The sequence below is a fragment of the Phalacrocorax carbo genome, chromosome 5 (assembly GCF_963921805.1).
Source record: "Phalacrocorax carbo chromosome 5, bPhaCar2.1, whole genome shotgun sequence".
Taxonomy (NCBI): domain Eukaryota; kingdom Metazoa; phylum Chordata; class Aves; order Suliformes; family Phalacrocoracidae; genus Phalacrocorax; species Phalacrocorax carbo.
Genome location: NC_087517.1, coordinates 62,886,970 through 62,911,947, shown reverse-complemented (window position 1 = coordinate 62,911,947; position 24,978 = coordinate 62,886,970). Strand labels below are relative to the sequence as shown.

Genomic DNA, 24,978 nt, shown 5'->3' with positions numbered 1-24,978 from the left:
ATCTTAATTTCTCACCTATAAATATTTTACTCAATTAATATTATGACACGGTCTCCAAAAGGAACAGTTTGTAACTATTTTTAATGAAATGTTAGACAATCTGCTAGGTCACAGCAGTATGGACTGACTTCTTCCTGTCTGTTTCATCCCTTTGACCTTCTGTCATATTAATGGATAACTTGCTCAGTTCTTCATGGAAAGATCCCATAGCAAGGAAGCTCATTTGCCAACCCCTGCCTCCACCCCAACCAGAAAAGGCTTACACAGGAGGACATGAGGATGCTAAATGTCTAGGTTTCTCTTGCAGAGAAAACTTCTTAACAGTTAACCAAAGTAAAGATTTGGAGCAAGCTTTGATGCTCCCAGATGAGGGGTGGTGCAAGGAAAGGAAGACAGCCCTGAATGATGCCCTGTAACAGTAAGAGAGGGGGGGTGATCTACTTGCTGTCAGTGCTGCTCTGTGTTTTTCTTCACTAGATTCAGATGGTCTTCTCCATCCAAAAGAGGGATTGCCCAGATGACAGAGCACATACATACTCATTTGACAGATTCTTGTGGCCCCTGTCCTGGCAGATCATTTCTTGCACCCTCTGCTATTTCGAAATCACCCTACCCACTTTGCTCTCCAGTTCTGTAATGTGATTTATACCAATCCATGCTGACACTTACCAGTGTGCTTTCTGCTGTGCATCTGTAAGTGGGACAACTTGAAGTATCGCTTGTTACAGCCAGGGTACGCGCACATGAAGGGACGTTTTTCATTTGTCTCACTTGCTGATCGGACAATAGTTGGAGCTACTCCTGGCACCCGCCGGACATCCTACAATGACAGAGACTTGCTAATGCAACATGTATGCTCTCAAGCTTTTACTTATCATATTCAAAGACAGAGGCATTTCTCCGCGACAAAGAGATATTATGCTGCACAATAAATAAATTATACTGCAAACCAGCAATTTTATTTTATGCTACATTAATGAAGTACAACCTTAGTATACCTTAATCTGTTCTTTGCAGAGTATTAAAATTGTTTGAAGGTGAAATACAGTGAACTCTACTTATTAAATTCTCTCACTAAGATTTATACACAAGATTAAATGGGCCACTTTCTGACCTCAAGTGTAATCCTAGAAGAACATTCACTGGCATATGAAATAGTTTTAGGCTTATACCAGTGTAAGAGATAAGAGCATAAGCCAGAGTACCATTCTCGTCTCTATTTTAAATACTTATATGAAGCTAAAAGACAGGGAAATGAATGTATTGGGTTAATACAAATTGGTAAAAAACGAAACATGAAAGACTGTCTAGATGGAGCTGGTGAATAGTTCAGCCTTAATGCATTTTGGCCACTGTCACAATATTCCACCAAAGATAATCTTCTCCTTCTGGCATAATTAACTTCCTTAAACAATGTCAACTGCTTGCTTTTATTGACTCAAGAAAAAGCTGGCTCACAAGCCTATTTCTGAGGGTTTACTACTGAATAATGACTTGTCAAACTATACAGAAAGGAAAAGGAGAAAAGATGCTATCTAAAAACATTCATGTATGTTGACAACACAGAGCAACACAGAAGAGACAAATATTATGTAATGACTCTGCCATCAGTTTTAAAAAGGTTAATCTTTTACAGTGGTATTTATTGATTACATGACTGCTTCAGAAAGGGAGGAAATTAACTCCCATGAATGGTAAGTTTCTCTCAAATATTCACTAATTACTTAGTCATTAGGAAACAATCACTTATTATGTTTTATTTTAAGGATATATGTTTGAATTAGTAAGTTTCAGAAATCTGTAAAAGCAAAATGTCACCTGACATTTTCTTATATATAGTTATTGGACGTAGTCCATTGTAACCACAGAAGCTTCACACAGCCAAAGTGACTGGAGCTAGATTTTGGAAACTGGGTCGTATATTTTGGACCATCCTACGAAGCTGGTAAGGAATATTGCCTCACAGATATATTTTAGAAGAAGAAACATTTTTAAATTACTGTGTCAGAAAGAAAGCTTACATCATACCTCAGTGGCTTCAGTGAAGTCCAGACACTTAAGTAAAGCATTTCTTGATAACACAGGGAAGTCACAAATCAGGATGGGTTTATAAATACCAGTCAAGTGGTAAATAAGCATTATAAACAGGGAGCAGTTCTACTTTCCTATGAAGAATGCCCTAGGATACTCACTTGTATGCCTCGAAAAACTCCATGGGTGTGTATTCTGTATTGGGCCCCACAGCTGTATAACATGGGAGCGCTGTGGTTCTCATTTTCATATCCTGCAGTATGGCTGTAAATAAAGAGGGGAATAATAGAGAAATGAAATATTTTTCAGTACTCAGCTCCTTGTGAGAGTTTTCATTTCTTAAATGGGTGATAGCGTATGTAGAGTTCGCTTTTACAGCCAGGATATCGAAGTTCAAATGAAATTCACCAAAGGAAGTCTGCTCTGCCTTCATATGGATCTGTTCCTGCTGGCACAATGCACTGACTCCATACATACACCTATTAGTATCCATCAAGACAGTTCAGTAAAAAAAAAAAAAGAGTCATGATTTGAACTCTGATGTATTTCCACAAAGATTTTATGTAAGAGGAAAAAATCCACATAGCAGCATAACTGTGTCATGTGCACATGTACACGTTATTTATCAGTTAAATGTGGGGCTGGCTATTGCTAATATCTTTTGGAATGAGCAAAATGCCTCAAGTTTCACATTAAGTGCAGTGGATTTTTGTCAGCACTTCATGACTCAGATATTACCAGATACTACCAAGAAAGTGATGACATTTATAAGAATAGCAGTCATGTACTCATAAACAGAGATTACAAGACAGTGTCCAAACTATTTATCCCACATATCAGCTTGTAGGACGCACTACAAATTAACCCTTTATAAAAATAAAACAAAAAAAACAAGACCAGCCTATCCCTATTGGGTATAAATTTTCAAGATTCCTCATGCAGCATCATCACAATAATTTTAAAAATTTGTAACTTTTGCTGTGCTTTAGGCATGTTATCATATATGTTTTACCTAATTATTCTTCAAAATCCTATGTTCTCCTGTCCAGAATGTTAGGAACATTGCTATGCTTCCTGTTCGCAACCTTCTTAATGTCAACATTATGCAAATATATTTTCTTTTTTATTTTTAAATGAGTATGTTACATCAGCGTGTACATTGCCACATGTATTAATATACATTGGCAACAGTAAGAGTTCATATTTTACACTGCACTAGAAATTAGAAAGCCCAGAACAAAGCCCAAGGGCACACAGCTAGGGACAAAGATGGATACATAGGATGTTATCCCAGTCTTTGCCAAATGCTTGCAATAGCAATTTGAAGGGGTCCCTGAGGCCCAGACTCTCATTTCACTGGTCCTTCTTTTCTCTTCTCTCAAAGTTCATGTGCAGAGTAGAATTACAAGGAAGTTTTAAACCTCTTAAGTGATTTGCAGAACAGCCAGTGGAACTGGAATGCGGTAGATGTCTAAATGGTTTGTGAACCTCGCTAAACAGGAGGGGAGCAGTATTTGTGAGCAGCTCTTACTGCAGAGTGTGGATCGCATTCCTCATTATTTGTCCCCATAGCGGCTTGCGGGCTGACACCTGGCAGATGTGTTTCTTTAGATCAAGTCCTTTTCTGCTTGAAGTACTAGATTCAAATCCTGGCTCCACCTGGCTATTCAAACCAAAGGCTACAAAATAGGGTCTCCTCTCCGCTCAGGGCCCAGATGTGGCCTTTTGTTCCCTAATACAAGTAACAAATGACCATTTGCTCAATTCAGGTTCCCCACCAGCATCAAATTATCCTCTCTATTGAAAAGCAGCAAGTCCATAGATATTAAAAAAATAAAAAAGGTAAAACGCACCCAACCCATGGTGATACCCACATTAATCACAAACTAAACAGTGCATTTTAAAACAGAAACGAAATAAGAACTATAATTTATAAGGAGGAAGTTCTGCAGTAGAACCTATTCCTGCTTTGTAACGCAGCAGCAAATCAAGGGTAAATACGAACTGCAGCATTAGTCACCCTGAGTAACTGTGTAACCTCTCATTCACGCCTGTGCTAGCGACCTTACACATTACAATAAACAAGAGACACAAAGTTAGATAAGAATTCCCAGGACAGAAACTTTAGAAGGAGGAACAGGAATACGCAGTAAAAGCTTATACCATAAAACACAGCCTAACTTTCCCTCCAAATTCACATGGTTTTCATCTTTCAGTGATAACCGTTTTTGCAAAGACTAGTCAGTTCTGGAATAATTCCTCCCAGGAATAAGCAGCAGAACAAAGACCCTGTCTGTGCCCTAAGGAATGGCTCTGTGAATGGGAGGTATCCTCCAAATGATCTCCATCTCAATTTTTATTGCACAGTTGGGAAGCTGTCCTCAACGTTCAGCCTTTTCTATATTTCCTCCCATTATTTCTAGTTATACTTCACTAAAACTGTACATTCAAATGCAAAGCCTTGAAGATTAAAACCTGTTTTCTGATCCTCTTGACCCATAATATACTAAGTAATGAATAGCCATCTACTTAACCAGCTCCCTAGGAGAGATGCTTTAATAATCAGGAACCCTATTTCCCATTTTACACTGGGCACATTTCCATCAACATTGGCTGGTACTCAGCACGGTCATAGGGATGATGACAGCAAAATGGATCACGTGAGATTTCTTGGTTAAAATACTATTTATTCACTATGAAGTGCTATGGAATAATCTGACCTTCAGGGACATGAAAATTAACTGGTGAATGTTCTTTCCAGTCAGTGGAGAAACTGGAACACTGAAGGAGTTTTCGCAAACCATCCCTACACCGCTGCTCTCTTGAACTTCAACCTTCACTCTGCATCGATAATAACCTCACTGTGAAATACAACTTTTTTCCTGGTTCCAGCCCCTTTACTCAATGCGTCCATGGTGTATGCCACAAAATGCACCCCGCAGTTTGCACAGCCAGCTTGTTTCATATTGCTGCAATTTATGTACTAAAAAAAAAGCACCGATAGAAGAACCGATAGAAATCTAAATATATTACTGAAACTCAAACACCTGCTTTACTGCATACAAGAGATAATGATCAGATGCAATCCCACATACATGAGCAATACCAGTCACTGATGAAGTTATAGGTGCAGTACACTAAGTAAATGGAAATACTAAGAGAATAGGAGACTCCCTAACCTGCATCTTTTCTAGTCAGGCACCCTACGTTTAACTAGGCAAAGAAACAGTGCCTCATACTCTTAGGCCACTTAACCTATAAGAATAATAATGAAAAATTGTCCCACTAGATTGTCAGGACTAGATAACAGCCTAGATCACCAAAGCACTGCAACGCGTGCATTGTACACCCCACATCCACAAGCAATATATGCATTATAAATTAAAAAGAAGACACATCAGAGATTATGCTGCACTGTTCAGGTGAACAGTGATAGTCAAGAGTAGGGAAACACTGACGCTGCAGGAGAGACGGGCTTCTGGGACCAGGACCCACGTGTTTGCTCCCAGCAGGACGGGCTGCTCAGGCAACACCACAGCAGCCTGGAGAACTGCCAACAGAGCCACTCGCTGCCCTGCTGCAAGTGCACTCAGAGCACGGCTGAAAGCACAGCCAAAGCACCGATGCTGTGCCTTCCCCTGCTCCAAGAGCTGAGTAGCCCCCAGAAGAAATTCAGCTAAGGGCAGGGGGATAATCGGGAGAACAGCTGAATTAACCAAAGAAGAAGAAGAAAAAAATCTCCAGTAAGGACCAGAGTTATAGTTAGGAGAGACACTAGACCGATCCCTCCACAAGTCCTAAAAGGGATCAAAACTGAGCCAGGGCAGATGCAGCCAAACTGGCCTGCCAGGATCCAACAGAAATTTGTGTTTGAGCAAGGACTGAAGGATTTGGCCTCAGAGTCTAGTTCTGCCTTTACTTGTAAACATACAACTCCCTTTAACTTCACTGGGAACAGCACAAAGGCAGAACTGGACTATAAATTTTTAGAATTCGAGTTAGTTGGTGAAAAAAGGACCCGGTATATTTTGTTCTCCGGTTCTAGGCAGCCAGAAAGAGACCTGGCAACATAGCCATAAAATGTAACTCTAGATAACGGGAAAACAAAAACTGATACTTCTGCAACATAAAACGCTAAGCAAGCGCTGGGCTGTATTTAGAAGCGCTTGCATTTACCATTAGCCCAGCAAATCCTTAACACTCGGAGAGTAGCTCTTTTAAAATGATTAATCTCAAAGTTGTACAGATTGTACAAAGATTAATAAAAATGAAGGTTTTACAGATGAGAATGTGTGATGAAAAACAGAGCAGCTTTAGAAAGTTGTATCAATCTACGTGGTTATAAAAAAACCTCATAAAAGATGACATTCTAATCTGAATATTTTAAAAAATAATCAAGCTGCAATTTCTCTCTCACACCATTTTTACTTTGTTAAACTGAAATTGTCTAATGTATAAAGCAGTTACAACTTAATCTGAAGAGTTAAGTTTTTTACTATTATTTCATAAACCAAAAAAGGGAAGCTTTAGGGCATACTGAGGAGAGTTAGAAAATTTCAGATGAAACATGAATACACATTGATTCATGAGATTCAGACTTGGAAGAATAAAAAAAGCCAGAAAGCAAGATTACATAAAACAGGCACCACATTAAGCTTCAATTTAATTGTGTTTCAATGCAGGAACAGGAATTTTAGGGTTTAGAAACAGAGCCAAAAATGAGGCAAAGTGAGGGTGTGGGCTTGTTGCGTTGATAACAGAACATAAAGGAAGAGAAGTAGAGTTAATTCCCTCTGCTAAAATATTTACCATCCTAGCACCCTGGGAAAAATATGTATGGAGACAGCAAAAAGGGTCTGATTAGTTATATAGAAGATCAGGTTTCTGCCTGTTTTTTGTCTAATACTATTACGGAGGGTGGAGTATAAAGCTGCACTTTTATCTGCACTTTCCAAAGCAAAGGAATATTAAAAAAATGTGATTTCGCAGATTACAGCCCTTCTGCCATCTTCAACGAGAAAACCAGCTGGTTGACGAAAGGAAGGCACTGGATTTTCATGGGACCCTAGTCTCTCTGACTTCAATAGTCTTTGCTTTGGGGTTTTTTACCATTGACCTGAGTGGAATCAGGATTTCGCCCAACACTTCCCTTCAAAATGAGACCCTCGCTATCAGTGGGAAAGGGGAAATTCTGTATTAGAGACAATAGGTCACAGTCCATTTCCAGCTCATGTTCGCTGCAGAACTGAACCCAGGAAGGAAGTTCTGCACCTCCAAATTTTACTAATAATATCATCATAGCTGAACAGAAGAACCTTTGCTATTCACTCCTAGACAAAGTAAGTTTTCACTGTCTTGTTTTAAAGGCAGTTTTACAGTGTACTACAGAGATCATACCTCACTTTCCTTCCAGTGAGCCCAAGCAAACAGCAGTATATACGAATGTCCATGGAACACGCTGTTTAACACCCGAGCAAAACCAAAAGGGAAAAAGAAGAAAAAAAAAACCAACAACTTTTGTCTTGGTATACACTCGATTTCAGATGACTGTTGGAAATATGGATCAAAACTATTTACTCAAGCAGCTGAAGGGACAACTATGCAATATTTCTGTTAAGCCTCGCTGTTGGGTGTGTGACTACACTTCTTGCCTACCACGCCATATCATTTCCTGCTTGATATAAATAATTTCCTTGTCACTTTTATACAGAACTCATCAAAATATCAAGGAGGTTTTTATAGTCATGAGGTCTACCTCTACAACAACACTGTGAAGGGAAGCAGTATTTTCCACACTGGACAAATAAGAAAGCAACACAAAAATATGAAGGACAGAAACTGAAAAGAAAGGTGTCCAGTAATGTGCTGCATCCATTTTGAGATGTCTGGGACCTCGGTTCTTGGGGTAATAAGCAAAGGATGCACTGACTTTCCTGCAACAGAATAAATCTGATCTCAGCTGCTCCAAACAAAATACCACAAAATGAGGAGCGAACCATCAGCAGTCTGCAGAGATAAAATGCAGTCCCACAGTGATGTTCACTGCCTTAACCATGAAGTTTTCCTTCCAGATCCTCAAAGCTGACAGTTTGTGTGACAACTCTCGCAGACAACAAGCCAGCCCTCCCTCTTGTCTACCCAAAGTTCAGAAAGTGACAGAGAAGTCCCTGGACAAACAGGCAACACATAATCAACACTCACAAGGCACCAGCTGTGGGCTGTTATTCCCTCAGATGAGTTATAAGCACAACTTGAGCTCAATCTTTGTCATTCAGAACCTAAGTGAAAATCTACAGATTCAAGTCGCTCAGACTATACAGTAGCAGTAGGGGTTCTTGTCTTCTTCCAGAGACAACTCCTTGCAGAGAGAAGCTCATTTTGGGCCATTAGACCTCCTTGTGGTTTGCCAGCAAGTACAGATGTCTAGAAACAGACTTTTAGGACCTACTCCATGTTCTGGAGTAGTCTGGCTGCAACCTTTTCTATCTGCTTCCCCATTTACACCTCTCTCCCCTTCCCCTGCCAGTCTATCATGTTGTTGTGCTCCACCAGAAGACACCTCTGTTCACCTTACATGACTCTCTCCATCACTCAGCAAAGACTGGCCAGGCACTCTGTTCCATACCTTTTACTGTCCACCTCTGCTTGATGCTCAGGTCATGCTTCTGCAGTTCCCCAACACTTACACCTACTGAAAGCACTCAAAGACTAAAACCCACCGTGATGAAGAAAATTCTTCCTCTCAGTTCCAATATCTGACAATAAAATACCCAGTGAAGGAAAAAACATCCAGGAAAAAACATCTGCTAAGGCCTTAAAGCTATAGGCTGAGGCAGGCTCTGGGCAGATAAAATCATTCGACAGTTTAGATGCCAGGCCCCTGCTGCTGATCACACATGAACAGGACTGTTCATAAGCTTGCAACTCAGAGAGAATGATTTTCACAGTGACTGAAAAGGACACAGCTTTGGCCACCTGACAGCATTCCTTGCCAAATTTCAAACTTCTAATCTGAAGTGAGGAGATTCTGGAGGTGATCAGTCCAATATTGGCAAGAATGTAAACAGCTAAAACCAGAATGGTCTCAGATAAACCACTAGATAACTTAAGCATAGAGGCTGCTAACTAACTCTACCTGAAACGCACGGCAACAGCTTCATTTCAGTATTCTAAACTTACACTGAACATGAACCCAGAAAACAAGGTACTGAACTGGTCTACTGTCAAGTATAAAGTGCATGGCCCATAAGTTTTATATAACTGCAGAGTCCTCTAACTTATTGCAGAACTTACTGGTAATGTTTTCTTCCTTCTTATAATGTGCAAAAGTCTTACTGAAGCCAGGATGAAGGGCTGGGGAGAACTCAAGGCAAGGAGCTAAACAAGGACTGTCATCGTTGGACAGAATCTAGAAGCTCCATATTTCAGCAGAAAGGTTGATTCCAAAGTTCTTAAATTACAAGATTGAGAAAAGCATCTGAAATACTAAACGCCTGGGAATCACTTATGAACAGTTCATATATTTTAAAGATGTAAATCTTGGGAAGAATACCTTATGTTCATGGCAACTGAGATTGGAGGTACTGTGTATTGTAACTCTCGGCCAGAAAAGACAGATAACTATTTTGGCTCATATTACCAGTGATGAGGCTATGTCTAGCACTGATTTTCCACAGATTCTACAATCTTGGCCTATACCAAAACTTTCAGCTTATTTTTACCATAGATCATTCATCTTGATTTCTTTTCCCACCCCTTTCATGCATCCTAGGTCACATACTTTACACTGCTAACAGTCTGACTCCTGGACAAGTAAGAAGCCATTTATTTTGCTCAGTACTCCTTTAATATTTCTATTGTGTCTTCTTTTTTTTTTCACCGAGTTCCCCAAAGAATAACCTCTTCCTTGCTTTAATAACTTGGACCTCGGTCAAGGTTGATGTGTTTCTCCATTTTGCAGGATATTTTCTTCAGAGGAGACAAAACAGTGTCTAATATTGCAATGACTGATCTTTAAAGGGTACAGTTTAAAGAGGAAATCAAAAACACTTATGGAAGATAAAAGTAGGAAATAACCTTTAAAAAGAGGATTGGCAGAGAAGACGCTGAACTGTACACAACTGTAGGATTTGGGGATCTTCTCTAACCACAGGAGAGCTCCTCGACAGATCTCTTCAGGCTCAATTCTCTCATTCATTCCAATACAGATAGTTTACTACACTACTACCTTGCCCCTCTAACCTTCAAACACCATTTGTGAATGAACTAGAAGTAGACCCATAATATTTTTTTGCTTTATCTCGCTACAGCACTGTACACAAAGTCCATACTGAGCAAGGTTTTCACATTTACAGTCAACTACATGTTAGCATAGATCTACGTGGGCTTTTCTAGCTTTCTCCGGTTGTTCACTTGAGACTGTTAGCACATGCGTCGACGCCTAGAACGTCTCAAAGCAAGCTGGTGATACCTACCTTCGGTAGGGGAGCTTTCATAGCCAGTTGCCTACTCAGAGCAGAGTGGGCCATCTCAGGCTTTATCTTGGCCAAGGGCAAAAGGTGGCTCTTTTGCTCAGGGCAGCGATTGTGAATGCAACAAGGGGAAGTTACGGCAGGGCGCCGAGCCAGCGTGTCTCGGTCCTACCTCGTGCTCCCGCGGCCCCCCCGAGGCCTGTCAGCCCGCAGCGGGGCTACTGGGGCAGCGGGCAGAGCCTGCCCAGCGCCCCGGCCCCGGCCCCGGCCCCGGCCCCGCGAGCTCCGCGCCGCTCGCTCCCTCTGCCCCGCCGCCCCGGCCGCCCGCCCTCGCCCCCAGGGGCCGGGCCCGGGGCAGCGGGAGGCCGGGGCCGGCGGGAGGGAGGCCCGGCGGGGGCGATGGCCGCCCAGGCCGGGGGCCGGGAGCGCTGCCGCCCCCAGCGGCCGCCACCCCGGCGGGGCCCCGCGGCGCCTCGGGGCCTTCCTGCCCGCCCGGCAGCAGGAAGCCCCGCGGGGGAGGCGGGCCGGAGCCTCTTCCCGGCAGGTGGGAGGGCGACAATGGCCGGGAGGAAGGAAGCCGGGAGGCGGCAGGGCCGGGACACAGGACGCAGGGCCCGGCGAAGGGAGGGAAGGGGAAGAGGGATGGTAGGAAGGGGCGACGACTTGAGGAGGAGAGCGCCGAGGGGCCGCGGCCGCCCCCCGGAGTCCGGCCCCCGGCCCGGCCCCGGCGGAGCCCCCGGCCCGTTCCCGGCGGAGCCCCGCGGGGCGGGCAGGGGGCCGCGGGCTGCCGCCGGGGGCTGCGCCCGGGACCTGCCCGGTGCCCGGCTCCTTCGGCCTGAGCCAGCCGTGGGCGCTTGGCTGGCGGCGTGACCAGCGCCGTTACGAACGCGGCAAGCGATAGCCAGGTGACAAGCCGCTGTCGGAACCCGTCAGTTCGTGACGTGAAATACGAGATAACGTTATTTCCGTAATACCACTTCACTAGGGCAAAAGATTAGAAAAGAATAAAGCGCCTTACCCCTTCAGTGTGGATCCCAGGTTCATTTGATTCCATGTCATGCATTCAAGCTGTGAGGTCATTTGGTATAAATTGTCACTGTTGTGAAAACATGTGGAATTAGAACCAAGTTACTGTGATCAAATAAAAACCGATACGTCAAGATAGCAACATTGTCTGTTATTGTTTTTAGATATATAACGGCAGAAAGTGCATTTGTTTTGTATAATCCCTTTTATCGATGTATTATGAAATTAAAAGAAAATAAGGAAAGGAAAGGAAATGAAAGGAAAGGAAAGGAAAGGAAAGGAAAGGAAAGGAAAGGAAAGGAAAGGAAAGGAAAGGAAAGGAAAGGAAAGGAAAGGAAAGGAAAGGAAAGGAAAGGAAAGGAAAGGAAAGGAAAGGAAAGGGGAAAAGGAAAGGAAAGGGGAAAAGAAAAGAAAAGGAAAGAAAAGGAAAGAAAAGGAAAGAAAAGGAAAGAAAAGGAAAGAAAAGGAAAGAAAAGAAAAGAAAAGAAAAGAAAAGAAAAGAAAAGAAAAGAAAAGAAAAGAAAAGAAAAGAAAAGAAAAGAAAAGAAAAGAAAAGAAAAGAAAAGAAAAGAAAAGAAAAGAAAAGAAAAGAAAAGAAAAGAAAGGAAAAGAAAAGAAAAGAAAAAAGAGAAAAGAGAAAAGAAGCTGCGGGTTGAAAAGTCTCTGAATCCGCAAGCCAGTGGATTTGTAAATAGCTGGAAGTGGAGACATAAAACTTTTTCCTTACAGAAAAGCAATATCCGATATTGATATTGACACATTGAAATTAATGAAACGAATATAGGCAACCGGGCGGGCTAACGAAGCAGATTATTTGTTTTAAAAAGGCAAATCTGGTAACTATTTTAACCAGGAGGGTGAGGGACCACGTGGTTAATGGACTGGAGCAGCTACGGTGACCCGTGATGGATGTCGCTACACGGCGGGGCTTGACAAGCGGGAGAGGAGCGGCGTGGCTGGCGGTGAAGGCGCTGCGCGGCCGCGGGAAACCGAAGGACGGCGGAGCCCCGCGGAGCGGCTCTCCCGGCCGTGCCCCCCACCCCGGCCCCGCCGGCGAGGACGTGCCGTCGTGCCCCCCCACCCCTCTCTCCCCCCCCGCTGGCCGCAGGGGCTGCGCGGCTCCCCCGCTCCGGGCTCCGCTCCCCACCGCGCAGCTCCCGCCGCCGCGCCGGGGCGTGGGGGGGAGGCGGGAGCCCCCGGGCCTTTCGGCCGGGCTCTGATCGATGCCGGGGAACAGCCGCTCACAATAAACGCGAGTCTCCCCTTTGATTAATTACACCTAAATTCGCTGGGCTTATGCACTGAATTTAGACCATTCTGTTGTTAAAGCGGGTGTTTTGTTTTTTTTTTTTTCTTCGTGGCAGGTAGAAGCGACCTAAAAAAGTCAGATTCCAGTGGGAAGCTTTTGCATATAAAAACAAATTAAGTGACTTCAATCTCGAGGTATGCGTAATATCATTTGTCAGTATCACTGGACACTATTATTCATTAGTGTGTCTGAAGCGCTATTATGCTACTACAATGTCCTGCATATCAGCTCAGGAATTGTTAAACTCTCCTGCAGTTTCCCCATTTGCAACAGCGGTCCGTGCTGGTCTGTGCCAACTACGTTTTGCAATTCCACGAATTCTTCCTGTAATGCTGCTGTAATTAATTCCTCCAGGACCCTGATTTTTATTAGAAGTGCCCGCCCGATGCATTTACAGCAGGAGATTTCCCTTTAACTTTCTTTCGCTTGACAGTTCATTTATAAGAGCCTCCCCCACAATATCCACTTTTTCCCCTCCTTTGCTTTTTCATAAAGCAATACACTTATTCATCTTGTCACTAGCTCGCAGCCACTGTATTTCATGCCGCCTTTGGGTGACAGTGCCCAAAACAAACCCCTCGGAAAACGGCGCAGTGCCCAGCGGCGGGGCGAAGCGGCAGCTCCCCGAGAACGCTCCCTCCTGCCCCCCGATTTACAGCCGCGCCTCACTCCTGGCTTTGCGGCTCCGGCAAGAGCGGAACGGCGGAGCCCGAGCTGGCGTCTCCCGTTGAAGGGAGCCCGGAGTGGCTTTCGGGCGGGCTGGGCGTCGCGCAAAGCTCCCGGAGAGAGCGGGCGAGGGAAACTCCTCTCCCCCCGCTCCATCCCGCTCTGCCGCGGCCGGTACCCCTGGCTCGGGGCGGCCCCAAGGGGGACCCGCTGCCCTGCCTCCCCTCCCGCCCCCCACTTCTCCTCCCGCTCCCCACTTCTCCTCCCGCTACGGCTGCGCTGGGGCAAGAGCGGGGGAGGGACGGCCGGGGGGAGGAGGCGCCCAGGACCGGCGCCCCACGGCAGCCCGGGCTCAGCACCCCACGCCAGGGCTCAGCATCCCACGCCAGCCCGACTCGGACCCCATGCCAGGGATCGGCACCCCACGCCAGCCCGGGCTCGGACCCCACGCCAGGGCTCGGACCCTACACCAGCCCCGGCCGGCGCCGGAGCCGAGCGGGGGCGCGTTTCAGCTGCGCGACTTGGGGAGAAGGAGGCGTTTGACTTGAGGCCCTGAGTGGGTCCCCGCGGGATGCGCTGCGCGCTCACGGCACGCCTCGGGTGGGCTATGCCCTGGCACCGGCGTGCCCACGGAGGGGCACCCCCACCCCTATGGCACGGGCTGCGGAGGGCGGCTGTGTGAGCTCTGCCAAAAGGGGATGCTGAGCCCACGACCTGCCAGGTTTATATCCCCAAAACGGGGATTGCCCAAGCTTTGGCCAAACCGCGCGCAGGGGCGGGAGGCCGTGGGCTCCGCGGGCCCCGGCAAGCCCGGAGGCGGGAGGGGCACCGGGCATCGCCACGGGATGGAGCACCTCGCACCTGGCATGTGCCTAGCCCCAGGTACGCCTCGCCGTGGCTTCGCATCGACAGTACCACGAGGCGAGGTCACGGATTTAAGAGCTCCTCTCAAAATCTCGGCTTCGGATGGGGTTTGACCGATGGGGAGGAAAGCGGGGTCTCCCGGGACACGCCTGCGCTGATTCCGATCTGAATCCTTGGCCCTCCAACCGGCCGCGAAGAAGACACTAAAAATAACTTATTTTCATTACAGAGATGCTTTTAGAGAGAAACGAGAGGAAGGGGGGGGGGGGGGGGAACATTTATACAACGGGGATTAATGTAAGTTGGAGTGAAATAAAAGGAAGTCAACGCTGAGCAAAAAGGGAACTTAAAAGGAAACCAGTAGTAGATCATATAGTTTGTTTTGGCCTGTGCCGCGGTATTACCGAGTTCTTGACCTCTGCACAGAAACAGCTATAATCTGAACCGAGACTCCTCCGCTTCTAAAGGCTTTGTAAGTGTGACTCACAGTAAATTTTCAACATGGAGCATGTTTACTACATTCAAGAGCGCGAGGTAGAAAAGTTCACCTCGCCGTTTTAATGGACCCGCAAACGCTGGTGATCCCAGGCGCGCCTGCAGCCCGCGCGGGTTTGTCACCCGTGTCCAGCGGGTGACAACGGCGGCGCAGGGCTCCTTGGCAGGGGCCAAGCGGTTGCCGAGGCGGAGATTTCAGAGATACTTTTGCTTCCAGTATAAGAATTACGACCTTTTAGCCGTTTCCTTCAAGCCGCCGACTTCCCGGCTGCTTTGCCTGGGTACGGGAGGGAAGGGAACGCTCCGGAGCCCCGGGCCCGCCGGCCTGCAGAGGGGCTGGCACCGGCCAGCCCGGGGGCTCCCCCGGCCGCAGGGCCCTGCCGTGAGCCCGCTCGCCACCCGCGGACCGGGCCGAGGGCTACGGCCGCGCCCCGCCGAGAGCCGGGAAGCCGAGAGCGGCTTCGCGACGGTCTCTTGCACCCAGCCGGTGCGACGGATGGGAGGAGGGAGAAGGGAGAGCACCGGCTGGAGCCGGCTCACTCCGGCATCTCCTGCGGCTGCTCTCCTGCTCCGCCTCTGCTCGCGGGGGAATTACTCCGGGCGCAGCGGGAATCCCGGCCGGGGGCGCTGGCGGCGAGCCGGAGATCCCGGGCGGCGGGATGGAGCCCGGCGGGACCCGGCGGGAGGGTGCGAGGCCGAGGGGAGCCGAAGCCCCGGCCGGGGCGGGTGGGCGAGGGGCCACTCGGACGCCCCGGGCAGGCTCAAAGCAGAGGCGGTGCGAGGCAAGCACCGGCCGCCCCAACCCGCCGGGGAAGGAGGCAACACCTCCCGTTCCTCCGGCCGCGGTGCTCACTCTCCGCTGCTACGGGCGAACGGGAGCGCCTGCTGTCCTCAGCCCGTGAGAGGGCCGAGAGACGCCACGAACCCGGTCACGTCGGGGATGAGCGCCGCCCCTGCGCGCTCCGCGCAACGCTCCCCAGGCGCGCACAGAGGCGCCCAGTGGGGGCGGGGATGGCCGCGGACAGCCCCAGCGCCCCGTCCCTGCCAGTCCCGGCGCCCGGGTGCGGCGGCCCGGCCATCAGCTGTCAGAGCTGGCAAGCTTGACCTGAACTGCGAAAAGCAGAATAAATCTTCGCAAAGGAGGTACGGAATAAATACGGTTAAATAAAGATGCCGCCAGATCAATATGAATGTTGACTAGGACAGCGCGGTCTGTCTTCAGGCCGTTAGAAATGTGGCTAATGAGTTACGCCCGGTTTTGCACCGTAACTAGTCACCCACTTTCTTGACAACACTTCCTAGGAAGGACACTGGCGTAGTAGGAAAATCGTTTTTTCCAGACGCTGTTGAACACGGGCGGGAGGGGACAGGGGGCGGCCGTATCGAGCTCACCGCCCGTCCGGGCCCAGGGGCTTTGTGCCACGGAGCTGCCTCCACGTGGAACCAGTTCTGCCCTCCCTGAATTACACCCCACACACACACGGCAGTGTGGCTCGCGTGAGGTTTAAGGGCTTAAATACTGATCCTACCCAAGTAAGGACTAAACCTCCCGGGAAGCGGAGTAGGACCGACGCTAAGGTCGGGAAGAAACCGGCCCGGTCGCGCAGCGCTGCCCACTCGCGCCGGGGTCCGGTCCCGAAGCGGTGCCACGCTGCGCTCCCCCCTCTCCGGGGCTCCCTCGGTGAAAGCACCTGGAGGAGAGACCTCTGGGCACAGGCAGCGGATTCGTACCGGAATCACACCTCCCAGGGCTGGGCTCCCTCCACTAAATGTACAACCGGGTACAGACGCTGCAGGAGGGAGCGCCCGCGGTGCCGGCGGGAGCCCCGGCCCGTGGCGGGGCGAGGGGCGGCGAGGGCGAGCCCCGAGGCCCGGCGGGGCTGGGCGGAGCGGCGGCGACTCGGAGCTGCGCTTCTCAAGCCTCACCGCAAATCATATTTATAGATTTCCTTGCGAGGCGAGCAATCTCTGTCACTTCAGCGCAGGAGTTCGCCCCGCCAATTATTCTGCGAGCTAATCTCTCTGGATAGGCTTCTTTCCTTCCTTCATTACCTCATTCCCTCCTTCCCTTGACGTCAACTCACGTTCATTAGCGAAGTGACTTCTGGAAGTGACAGAATTTTGTTGTCCCACGTCCAGTGTTGATTAATCAGAGATGATATAACCGGCCTACAAGAGGAGCCGCTCGCGGCTTCCTTCGCGGGGGCATGTTTTGTGTGCGAGAGTTACTTAGCAACTCCAAGGTACGGGACTGGCTCCAAGTTCACAAAAAGTTGAAGAATAAATTTTGGGGAACTACTTTGCTCACTAAACACGTTGTAAAACTGCAAGAGACACGCCCAGCCCCCACGCCGGACCGAAGGAAACGGGAAGCCGCGCTCGCAGCGAACCCCTCTGTTGGCAACGAGGGTCGGGGAGAAGCTCCAGGTGCACCTTTCTCCTAGCACGGAAATCCGATGGGTTTATTGCCCCGTTTACAGCAACCAACCTCCCTGCAGGCCGGTCCCCGCCGCTCCTGGGAGCCGCAGGGAGGGCTCTCGGTCTGCTAGAGGAAGGCCCTGGACGGAGCTGAGGTGTAGTCGCTGCCCGACCCCCGTGCCATGCTCTGCCCAGCGCTGCGGGGAGAGAGCGCTCCCGCACCTTCCCGGCCTCTGGAAGGGCGGCTGCGGCGTCTCCCAGCGGCGGGAAGGCGGCCGGGACGGGGACGGGGACAGGCCGGGGGTGGCGGGGACCGCGCTCGCCTCGGGCAGCGAGGGGATGCTCCGGAGCAGGGTTTGGGCCGGCGGAGGCCTGCAGCCTGGGGCTCTGCCGACCCGTGAATCCCTGCCGGGCAAATCCCCGATCCCGCCTGGGACAGGCATGCTCCAGGCGGCCGGGCAGCCCGGTCCCGCATCCCGGAGGCGGCCGGCACCTGCCGCCGGGGAGCGGTTCTCCGAGGCGGCTGCGGAGCGCCCGATCCCCGCGAGGGATGCTCGGCCAGCGCCCCGGGCTCCGCCACCGCCTCCCCGGCCCGGAGGGCGAGCGGCCCGGAAAGCTCCGGGCACAGCAGGGCCGAGGGCACGGCGCCTTTTTGGGTTTGGGTGTGGGTGGGTTTCGTTTTGATTTTTTTTTTTTTTAACGTATGAAACTTTTTGCTTTTGAGAAAGTTACAAATAAACCTGTCTCCCCGTATAAAGTAGAGAGCTGTTTGAACGACACGCGGGGGAGAGGCCACGTCCGAGCAGCAACCCGCGCAGGAGGCGGCAAGGCGAAGCTCCTTGCCGGCGGAGGTACCTGTTGTAGGGAGTCCGGAGGAGCAGGGCCTGACTGCTCGTGCAGCTGTCGGTGGGCGTGTGGCAGCCGTACACCGGGGGAGGCACCGAGTACTGCTGGTCCCCTGCGGAGAGAGCGGCGGAGAGTTAATCCCTGCGGCCCCCGGCCGTTCCCCCCCGCCCCGTGCCGCGGCGGGGACCCGTCCTCCCGCCTTCGGGCAGCTCCAGCTCTGCGCCAGGCCTGCAGGCGGGCAGCGGCGCCACTCCGGAGCCGCTCCGGATTGCCAGCCGGCCGCCAGCGCCCTTTGAGACGGGCCCTCTCGGCCGGAAGCGCCGTCCGCACCCGCGGAGGTTGAAATTACCTAGGGAGGGCTGCTGGCTGATGGGGTCCTCGTGTTTGAAGGAGTGGTTTGTAAACTGGGCGGCGTGGTGAGAGGGCGTGTGGCCATAGCTCGGGGTCCCGTCAAATGCCACGGTGCTGTAACCTGCCGAAGAGACCACAGAGGGGTTAGGAGGAGCCTGGAGCCCCCTCGGCCACCAGCTTCTCGTGAAGCCTCTCCGAGCAGCCGTCGAGCGAGAGGAGCCCACGCCCGGCCGAGAGCGCAGGCTCCCACCGCCGCGTACCCACGGCACCGCCGCGGGCTGCCCAAATCCGTGGCATTCATTGCACCGGGTTCGTCTTTCCCCACCCCCCCCCCCCCCAACCCCCGGGTGCTGCTGCCCACGGTGGGGAAAAAGCCACTGCAAGGTTGTGTCCCTTCCTTCAGCCTCCCACGGCAGCCCCCTCCTCGGCACGCGCCCCTCGCAAGGCTGCGGGCGCACGGCGGTGCGGCGGGACCCCCGCGGGACGCCCCCGCCCCGGGGAGAGGCGAGCGGGCAGCCCGCTCCGAGGGGCGGAAAGTCGGAAGTCTCGTTCGTGTTTAAAGAGAACAGATCGGCTTCGGTAATAAAAAGGATGTTTTCATTAATTGTTGCTCATATTAAAGAGGAAGATTCCCATCTGCTCAGTGTACTCCTCTGCCGTTTCCAATTTAGAAGTTACCCTTTAATCTCTCTTTTTTTTAAGAGCAGCTTTCTGCAATAAAGAGGCGGAATGTTACATGCAAAAATAAAACTCCTCCTTTCAGCGAAAATTGCTCTCCAAAATAATAAACAGCCTATTTTGTTTCCTACGCCGAGCAGATTCAGATGGAAAGAGACCACCTCTGCTGACCCCGGGCCGACACGAAATCGTAAATCAGGTGCTTGGACACCAACTTTCATTAATGACTTGGAGCTGGCTAAACAACTTCAGCTAAAAAAGTAATTACAAAGTAATATTATCTCAGAGGCTTCTCGGCTCATCAGCGTTTACCCCGAGGACCGAGCTCCTCCGAGAGTCACTCTTCCAAAAACCAAAACAAAACATAAAAAGTCCGACGCAGGCTGGGAAAAGACCCCAGCCAGAGGCCGAGCGCTCCCCCCCTCACACCCCGCTCCCTTAACCCGCTTATTCCAGCACGGGCATCCTCCACAGCCCCTCTGGACGCGGCTGTGGCCGGAGGGTGGTTTTGATACGCGAGAGGGAGCGCTGGGGGCTGCTTCCAGGCTCCTCTCTCAGTTCCCTTCGGGACCGAGTGCTCGGCGCTGGCTGCTTCTCCACGGCCGATCGATAATCACAGGGGGGTTGCAGAGAGAATGAAATGGAGCGGCAACAAAGGGATCCGGGTGTTGCTTCTCCATCTTATTGTCTCTGCAGACAGCCTGGATCTAGCGACATGACAGGGCTTAATCGACCTGCGGGGTTGCATGGGAGGAATGAAGGGATCAACGGGGAGGGGGGAAAAAAATCCAGAAGACTTTGAAAATCGCGATCATTTTAAGCCGGCCCAGAGACCGCGATGCTGGGATGGAAGCGGGGCCGACTCTTCCCCGGCCAAGCCCCTCTCCTCTCCCCGGCCCCAGGAGCTGAGCCCCTCTCCCGGCCGGGCGAGCGGCGCTGACAGGCCGGTGCCTCACGGCTCCCAGCCCACAGCTGTTGCTCGCTCCTTATCTCCTCCCTCAGCCCTCAGGGTAGAGGCTCAACCTTCAACTCCCTTTTCCCCCATTTTTCCACTGCCTCTTTTTTAACTTTCGGAAAACACTGACACTTTCTACGCTACTTTTGGCCCGGCGCAGACTTTCGGTGACCTTCAAAACTCAGCTCGGAGCAGAACGAGGTTTTGGCCGCATTTTCCGGTGTTGCCTGACCCAAAGCTTCAGGAATGTGATAAGAAAGCTGAGTTCTGAACCGAGCTGCCGATAGCGAGGTCTCTTTAATTAGGGCGTTATCAGAGCCAGGCCTGATTAAAATGTGCTGAAAATAATTGAAAGTTGTACATCTGCTGGAGAACGGGGCCCGCTGGAGGCATCCAGTTGTTGGAGGAGCCCAGCTGGATGAAAGAGGCAAGCGAACGAGAAGAGGAAAATTGGGCAGAGGTTTCAAAGCCTTAGCTCCCTAACCCCCACCCCATCCCAGACTTGGCAGAAATGTCATCGCGGAGCCAAGGTAGCGTCTTTCCCACGGTCGGAGGAACCGGCTGAAAAAAGATAGGAGTTCAACCTTGAGGAGAGCCAAAGCGAGAACATTTTATCCATCCACGAAAGAAAAAAAAAAAAAAATAAAAAAGAAAGAAAGCAAACACGCTTGCCGAATTCCTCCTGGCCGGAGGAGCTCGCTGCGTGTCACCGACACCATTTGCGGCTGAAGCGCGGCGCTGCCGCTGCGGGGGGACCCCCGCGCCTTGCTCGGCCTGCGGAGCGCGGCAGGACCCGGGACACGGCCCTGCTTCCCGGGAAGGCGCCTGCCTCCGGGCCCCTGCGGGGCCCCGATCCACCCCGGCGGGGCCGGGGGATGCAGGGGTGTGAGGCGGCTGGGCGCCGGCTCTCCGGGCCCCGGCTCTCCGGGCCCGCACAGGTGTGTGTGCGGGGCTTGCGGCGCCGCAGGCCGAGCGAAGCCCAAGACGGGGTCCGTGTTTCGGTGCGTTAAATGCTCCGTTTCTCTTCGGGGTGGTTAAAGCCAGAGGACAGGACGGCGCAGGGGCGTTGTCCCTCGCCCACCCGCTCACCCACCCGGGGCCGAGAGTATTTCCCCCATCCTCCTCCTCACCTTCCCGTCGCTATTTCGGCCCAGCGATTGCAAATCCGCTCCAATGTCTAAAATCCTTTCAGACGCCTGAAGAGCAATGCCCGGCAGAGCTCCCCGCTCCGCCGTGCTTTGTGCTGGGCCGACCGCGGGCCGCTCCCCACCGAGCCCCGCCGCTCGGTGCCGGGGCCCCGGGCCCTCGCCGCCAGCCCGGCCCGGCGCGGCCGAGCCTCCCCCCGATCTCCGAGGATGCTGCCCATCTTTCCCAGCCGGGCTCGGCGGCCCGGCCTCGTCCCCCCGCTCCGCGCTTCCCGGCGCTGAGCGGACAGCGGGGGGGCAGGGACCTAGAGACGGCGGCAGCAAGAGCGATGGCCCGGGACTGCGACCCGGCGCTGCCCGGCGGAGGCCCCTGCGCGGTTCCGCTGCTGAACAACCACCTCACCGCCGCCGCCATCGCCTCTCCTCACGGCAAGCATCGCCCCGGGCCGCCCCTAGCCGCCAGCACAGCCCGCGCCCGCCCGGCTCGGCCTCGGCCTCCGGTCTGCCCCCCGCCCTGCCTCCCTTCGCCAGCCGCCGGGGCAGCCCCATCGCCTCCCGGGGCGGCCCACCCCAGCTCCTCTCGGTGGGGACATGGGTGCCCCCGCGGCGCACAGCGAGCCCGAGCTGCGGGCTGGGACCGCGCCACCCCGCGCCAAGAGCGGCGAGACCCCGGCGAGCGGCCCCGCACCCTCCACCGCTCCCCCGTCCGAGACCCGGGGCCGCCGCGGCCCGACCCCCCCTTCGGCCGGACACCCCCGGGGCCTCGCACGGGGCCGGGGATTGCGGGACAGGCGCTCCACAACCCGCGCCTACGGGGCCGGCTGCTGGGGGGTGGAACGAGACCCGAAAGGTCTCGGGCGAGGTCTCCGCACGCTCGCCCCCTCTCCCTCCTTCCTCGCCTTTGCACCGGCAGATGTTTATACGGCAGCCACTGGAAGAAAAACGATTAGATGGTGATCCCGATGCCACGCGCGGGGGATGACCCACCGCCCGGCCATGCAGCCCACGGGAATTTTTCAGGGCGGTGCAAACAGCAGCCCGTCCCGGCCACCGAGAGGCTGGAAAGAAACTACGAGGCGCCCCCGTTTGTGTACCCCGGCTTGGGGGCATTCAGCGCCCCGAGCTTAACGCGGCAAGGGGCCTGAAAACACAAACGTGCGGAGAGCGGTTTTCGGATTCGGGAGGAGGTTTGGAGGTAAACACACACAAACACCCTCCGCCCCCCAAAATTTGTAGAGGGAGCTGTCCGGGGGCACCGGCCCCGTCTCCGTCGCGGGGCTTGCGGCGTCCCCGGCCCGAAGGAACCTTTGCGAGGCCAGAGGCCGCTCCGAGGCGGGGCGGGAGCGGGGGGCTCCCGCCCGCCCGGCAGAGCCCCCACTGCCCCGCAGGAGGGCTGGGGGCGAGTGACCCATGGCTCCTAAAACTCCCTGGAGCGACGTGGCCGCCGCAGAGGGAGGGAAAGGCGGCAGGGAAGGGCCGGCTCGCCTAACCCTGTCCGGCCGGGCTCGCCTAACCGTGCCCGGCCGCTGCGGAGAGAAAGGCAGGGCTCGGCGCTTACAACGAGCACAGCCCGGCAAGGCTAAGCGGGGCCTGCGGGGGCCGTCCCCGGGCCCGGGGCGCCCGGCAGCGCTGCCCTTACCCTGGTTGCGGATGGCTTGTTGGCTCTCCAAGCAGTTGGGCAGGTAGGGCCCGTTGGGGAACATCCGAGCCTGGCCGGAGGGCGGCTGGCTGGGCGGCGGAGCGCCGAAGGGCCCGTAGCGGCAAGCCCCGGCCGTGCCCGTGAACTGGCCGGAGAAGTGGACGGTGAAGGCGCTCAGGTATTGCTCCTCGTGCGGGTCCGACCCGTTCCAGCTCGGCTCCTGCTTGATGAAGGAGTGCGGCCCCAGCGAGCCGTAGGAGGCCCCCGGGGGGAAGTCCAGGACGGGAGCCCACTGCGCCGCGCTGCTCACGGGCATGGTGCAGTTGCTGTTGCCCGGCAGGGAGGGCACGGAGGGCAGCAGCGCGTTCAGGTCCCGGACGTCGGAGCCCATCTGCTCGCAGACCTTCTGCCTGCCGCCGGGCAGCCAGTCTCCCCCCGGGCCGCACTTGTTCCAGGACACCTGGCTCCTGCCCGCCAAGCCGGAGGCCGGCTCCGGCTGCAGGCACCAGGCTGGCGAGCTCAGCCCTTTGGGGGAAGTTTGCTCCGCCACGCAGCTCCCCGGGTCCAGCCCTGCGGGAGCCGGCAACAGCGACAGGGAAAGGTTGTTCTCCAGGATCGCCTCTGGGGTTGCACCCTCTCGCAGCGCAGGGTAGGGCAGGGCGCGGTGCGCCTGTGTCTGCCTGTCCGTCTGTATCTGTCGGTCTGTGCGGGTGTCCGTCTCTCCGTGCTAGGGGGGCACAGCCGTCTCGCACGCCTCACCTCGGATGCCTGCTCACCCGCAACTTTGCAAAGCTCAAATAGAGGCGCTTGCAGGGGAGGAGGAGTCAGCCACGCCGATCCTCCATTCACACAACCTCTGCCGAGGGGCTGCCCACAGCCCGCTCTGCCGAGCCTGGACGGAGCAGACACGGGGGGGAGGGGGGCGACAGGGAGAGCCGGGGATGGAGGAGGAGAGGTTACTGTGGGAGAATATATCTCCCCTGCGCATCACTCCCACCCTTCTTCTGGTGCAAGCGCCACTAAATCTCACCCTAACGTCCCTTCGCTTTAAGAGACTTGCGAGGCTGTTAGAGGGATCCAGGTGGCCAGTAAGTACGTGCCGGACGGCTTTCCCGCCAGCTCCGTGCATGTCCGTGGGGACTTTCGGGGGCGGTGGGGCCGCAGGCCCCGGGGGCGGCGCGGAGAGGCCCCCGCCCTTGCAGCAGCCGGGGAACTGACCCGGCCTGGGGCGGGCGGACCCCGTCCCTGCCAGGGGAAAGTGCTTTTCCAGGTGCCTCTCCCGCTGTGGGAGGAACCCGCGTGTCCCCGAGCTCCCGCGGGGTCCCGGCCGCCTGCCCGGGCTCCTACCCCTGCCCGCACCGGCGCTGCCCGTCCCGGTGCGGCGGGGCCTCAGGGGGCGTCAGGCAGCGGCCCGCCGCGCTGAGCCGGCGGTGACAGGGCACCGAGGGCTCCGCCGGCGACGGGGAGGGGTGAGCGCCCTTCGCCCCGTCCCAGCCCCGTCCCTCCGAGCTGCCCGTCTCTGAGAGGGAAGGAAGCGGCTGGGCAGGCAGGGGCGGTGGGGACGGGACCGGGGAGGGATGAGGGGTCGACACACACGGACCGCAGCGCCGTGAATAACCTGCTTTGGGGAGATTCACCTGGCGCTGCTCCTGGGAAGCCCCGGACTCTCCCTTCCCTCCCCAGCCCCCCGCACGGCAACTCCTCAGCATGCAGCCCGGGGGCGGCGGCGGGACAACCCCCATGGCACCTTACACGTTAACCCTGGACGGTCCTTCGGGGCGGCACGGCGGGTTTGGGGTCGGCCCTGGCAGCGAGGGATGCCATGGTCTCGGCGCTGCGGGGCCGGCAAGAAGTCCCGGGCGGGCGGCAGAGCCCCGCGGGACGTGGCGCCTGCCGGGCCCCGGGGCAGCGGCGAGCCCGCAGCCTCCTTCGCGGGACACGCTCTCACCGACCGCAAGAAGGGGGATCCTGCCGTCTTCCTTCCAAACTCCTAATTAATAATCACCCCGAGATTATTAATCTCGGGGCTGGGAGGGGGGATTTGCTTCTACGAGCACGCGTGGGACAGCTGCGGGGGGCTGCGC

At 53.7% G+C, this 24,978-nt stretch overlaps 1 protein-coding gene across 5 annotated transcripts in view; it reads right to left on the bottom strand.

Moving 5' to 3' along the window:
* The window catches only part of WT1 (WT1 transcription factor), a 38,163-nt gene extending 14,557 nt beyond the window's left edge, over positions 1 to 23,606 (bottom strand). For 2 of the 5 annotated variants that reach the window (XM_064452810.1, XM_064452811.1), the window contains exons 1-6: positions 22,895 to 23,606; positions 18,476 to 18,598; positions 18,136 to 18,238; positions 11,521 to 11,598; positions 2,193 to 2,295; positions 670 to 820 (exon numbers count right to left, since the gene is read on the bottom strand). In XM_064452810.1, the coding sequence (XP_064308880.1) occupies positions 670 to 820; positions 2,193 to 2,295; positions 11,521 to 11,598; positions 18,136 to 18,238; positions 18,476 to 18,598; positions 22,895 to 23,285 (949 nt within the window). In that variant the 5' untranslated portion in view covers positions 23,286 to 23,606. The remainder of the gene's footprint in view (positions 1 to 669; positions 821 to 2,192; positions 2,296 to 11,520; positions 11,599 to 18,135; positions 18,239 to 18,475; positions 18,599 to 22,894) is intronic. The other 3 variants (XM_064452808.1, XM_064452809.1, XM_064452806.1) reach the window with 2 other exon arrangements.
* Between the last annotated feature and the right edge of the window lie 1,372 nt (positions 23,607 to 24,978).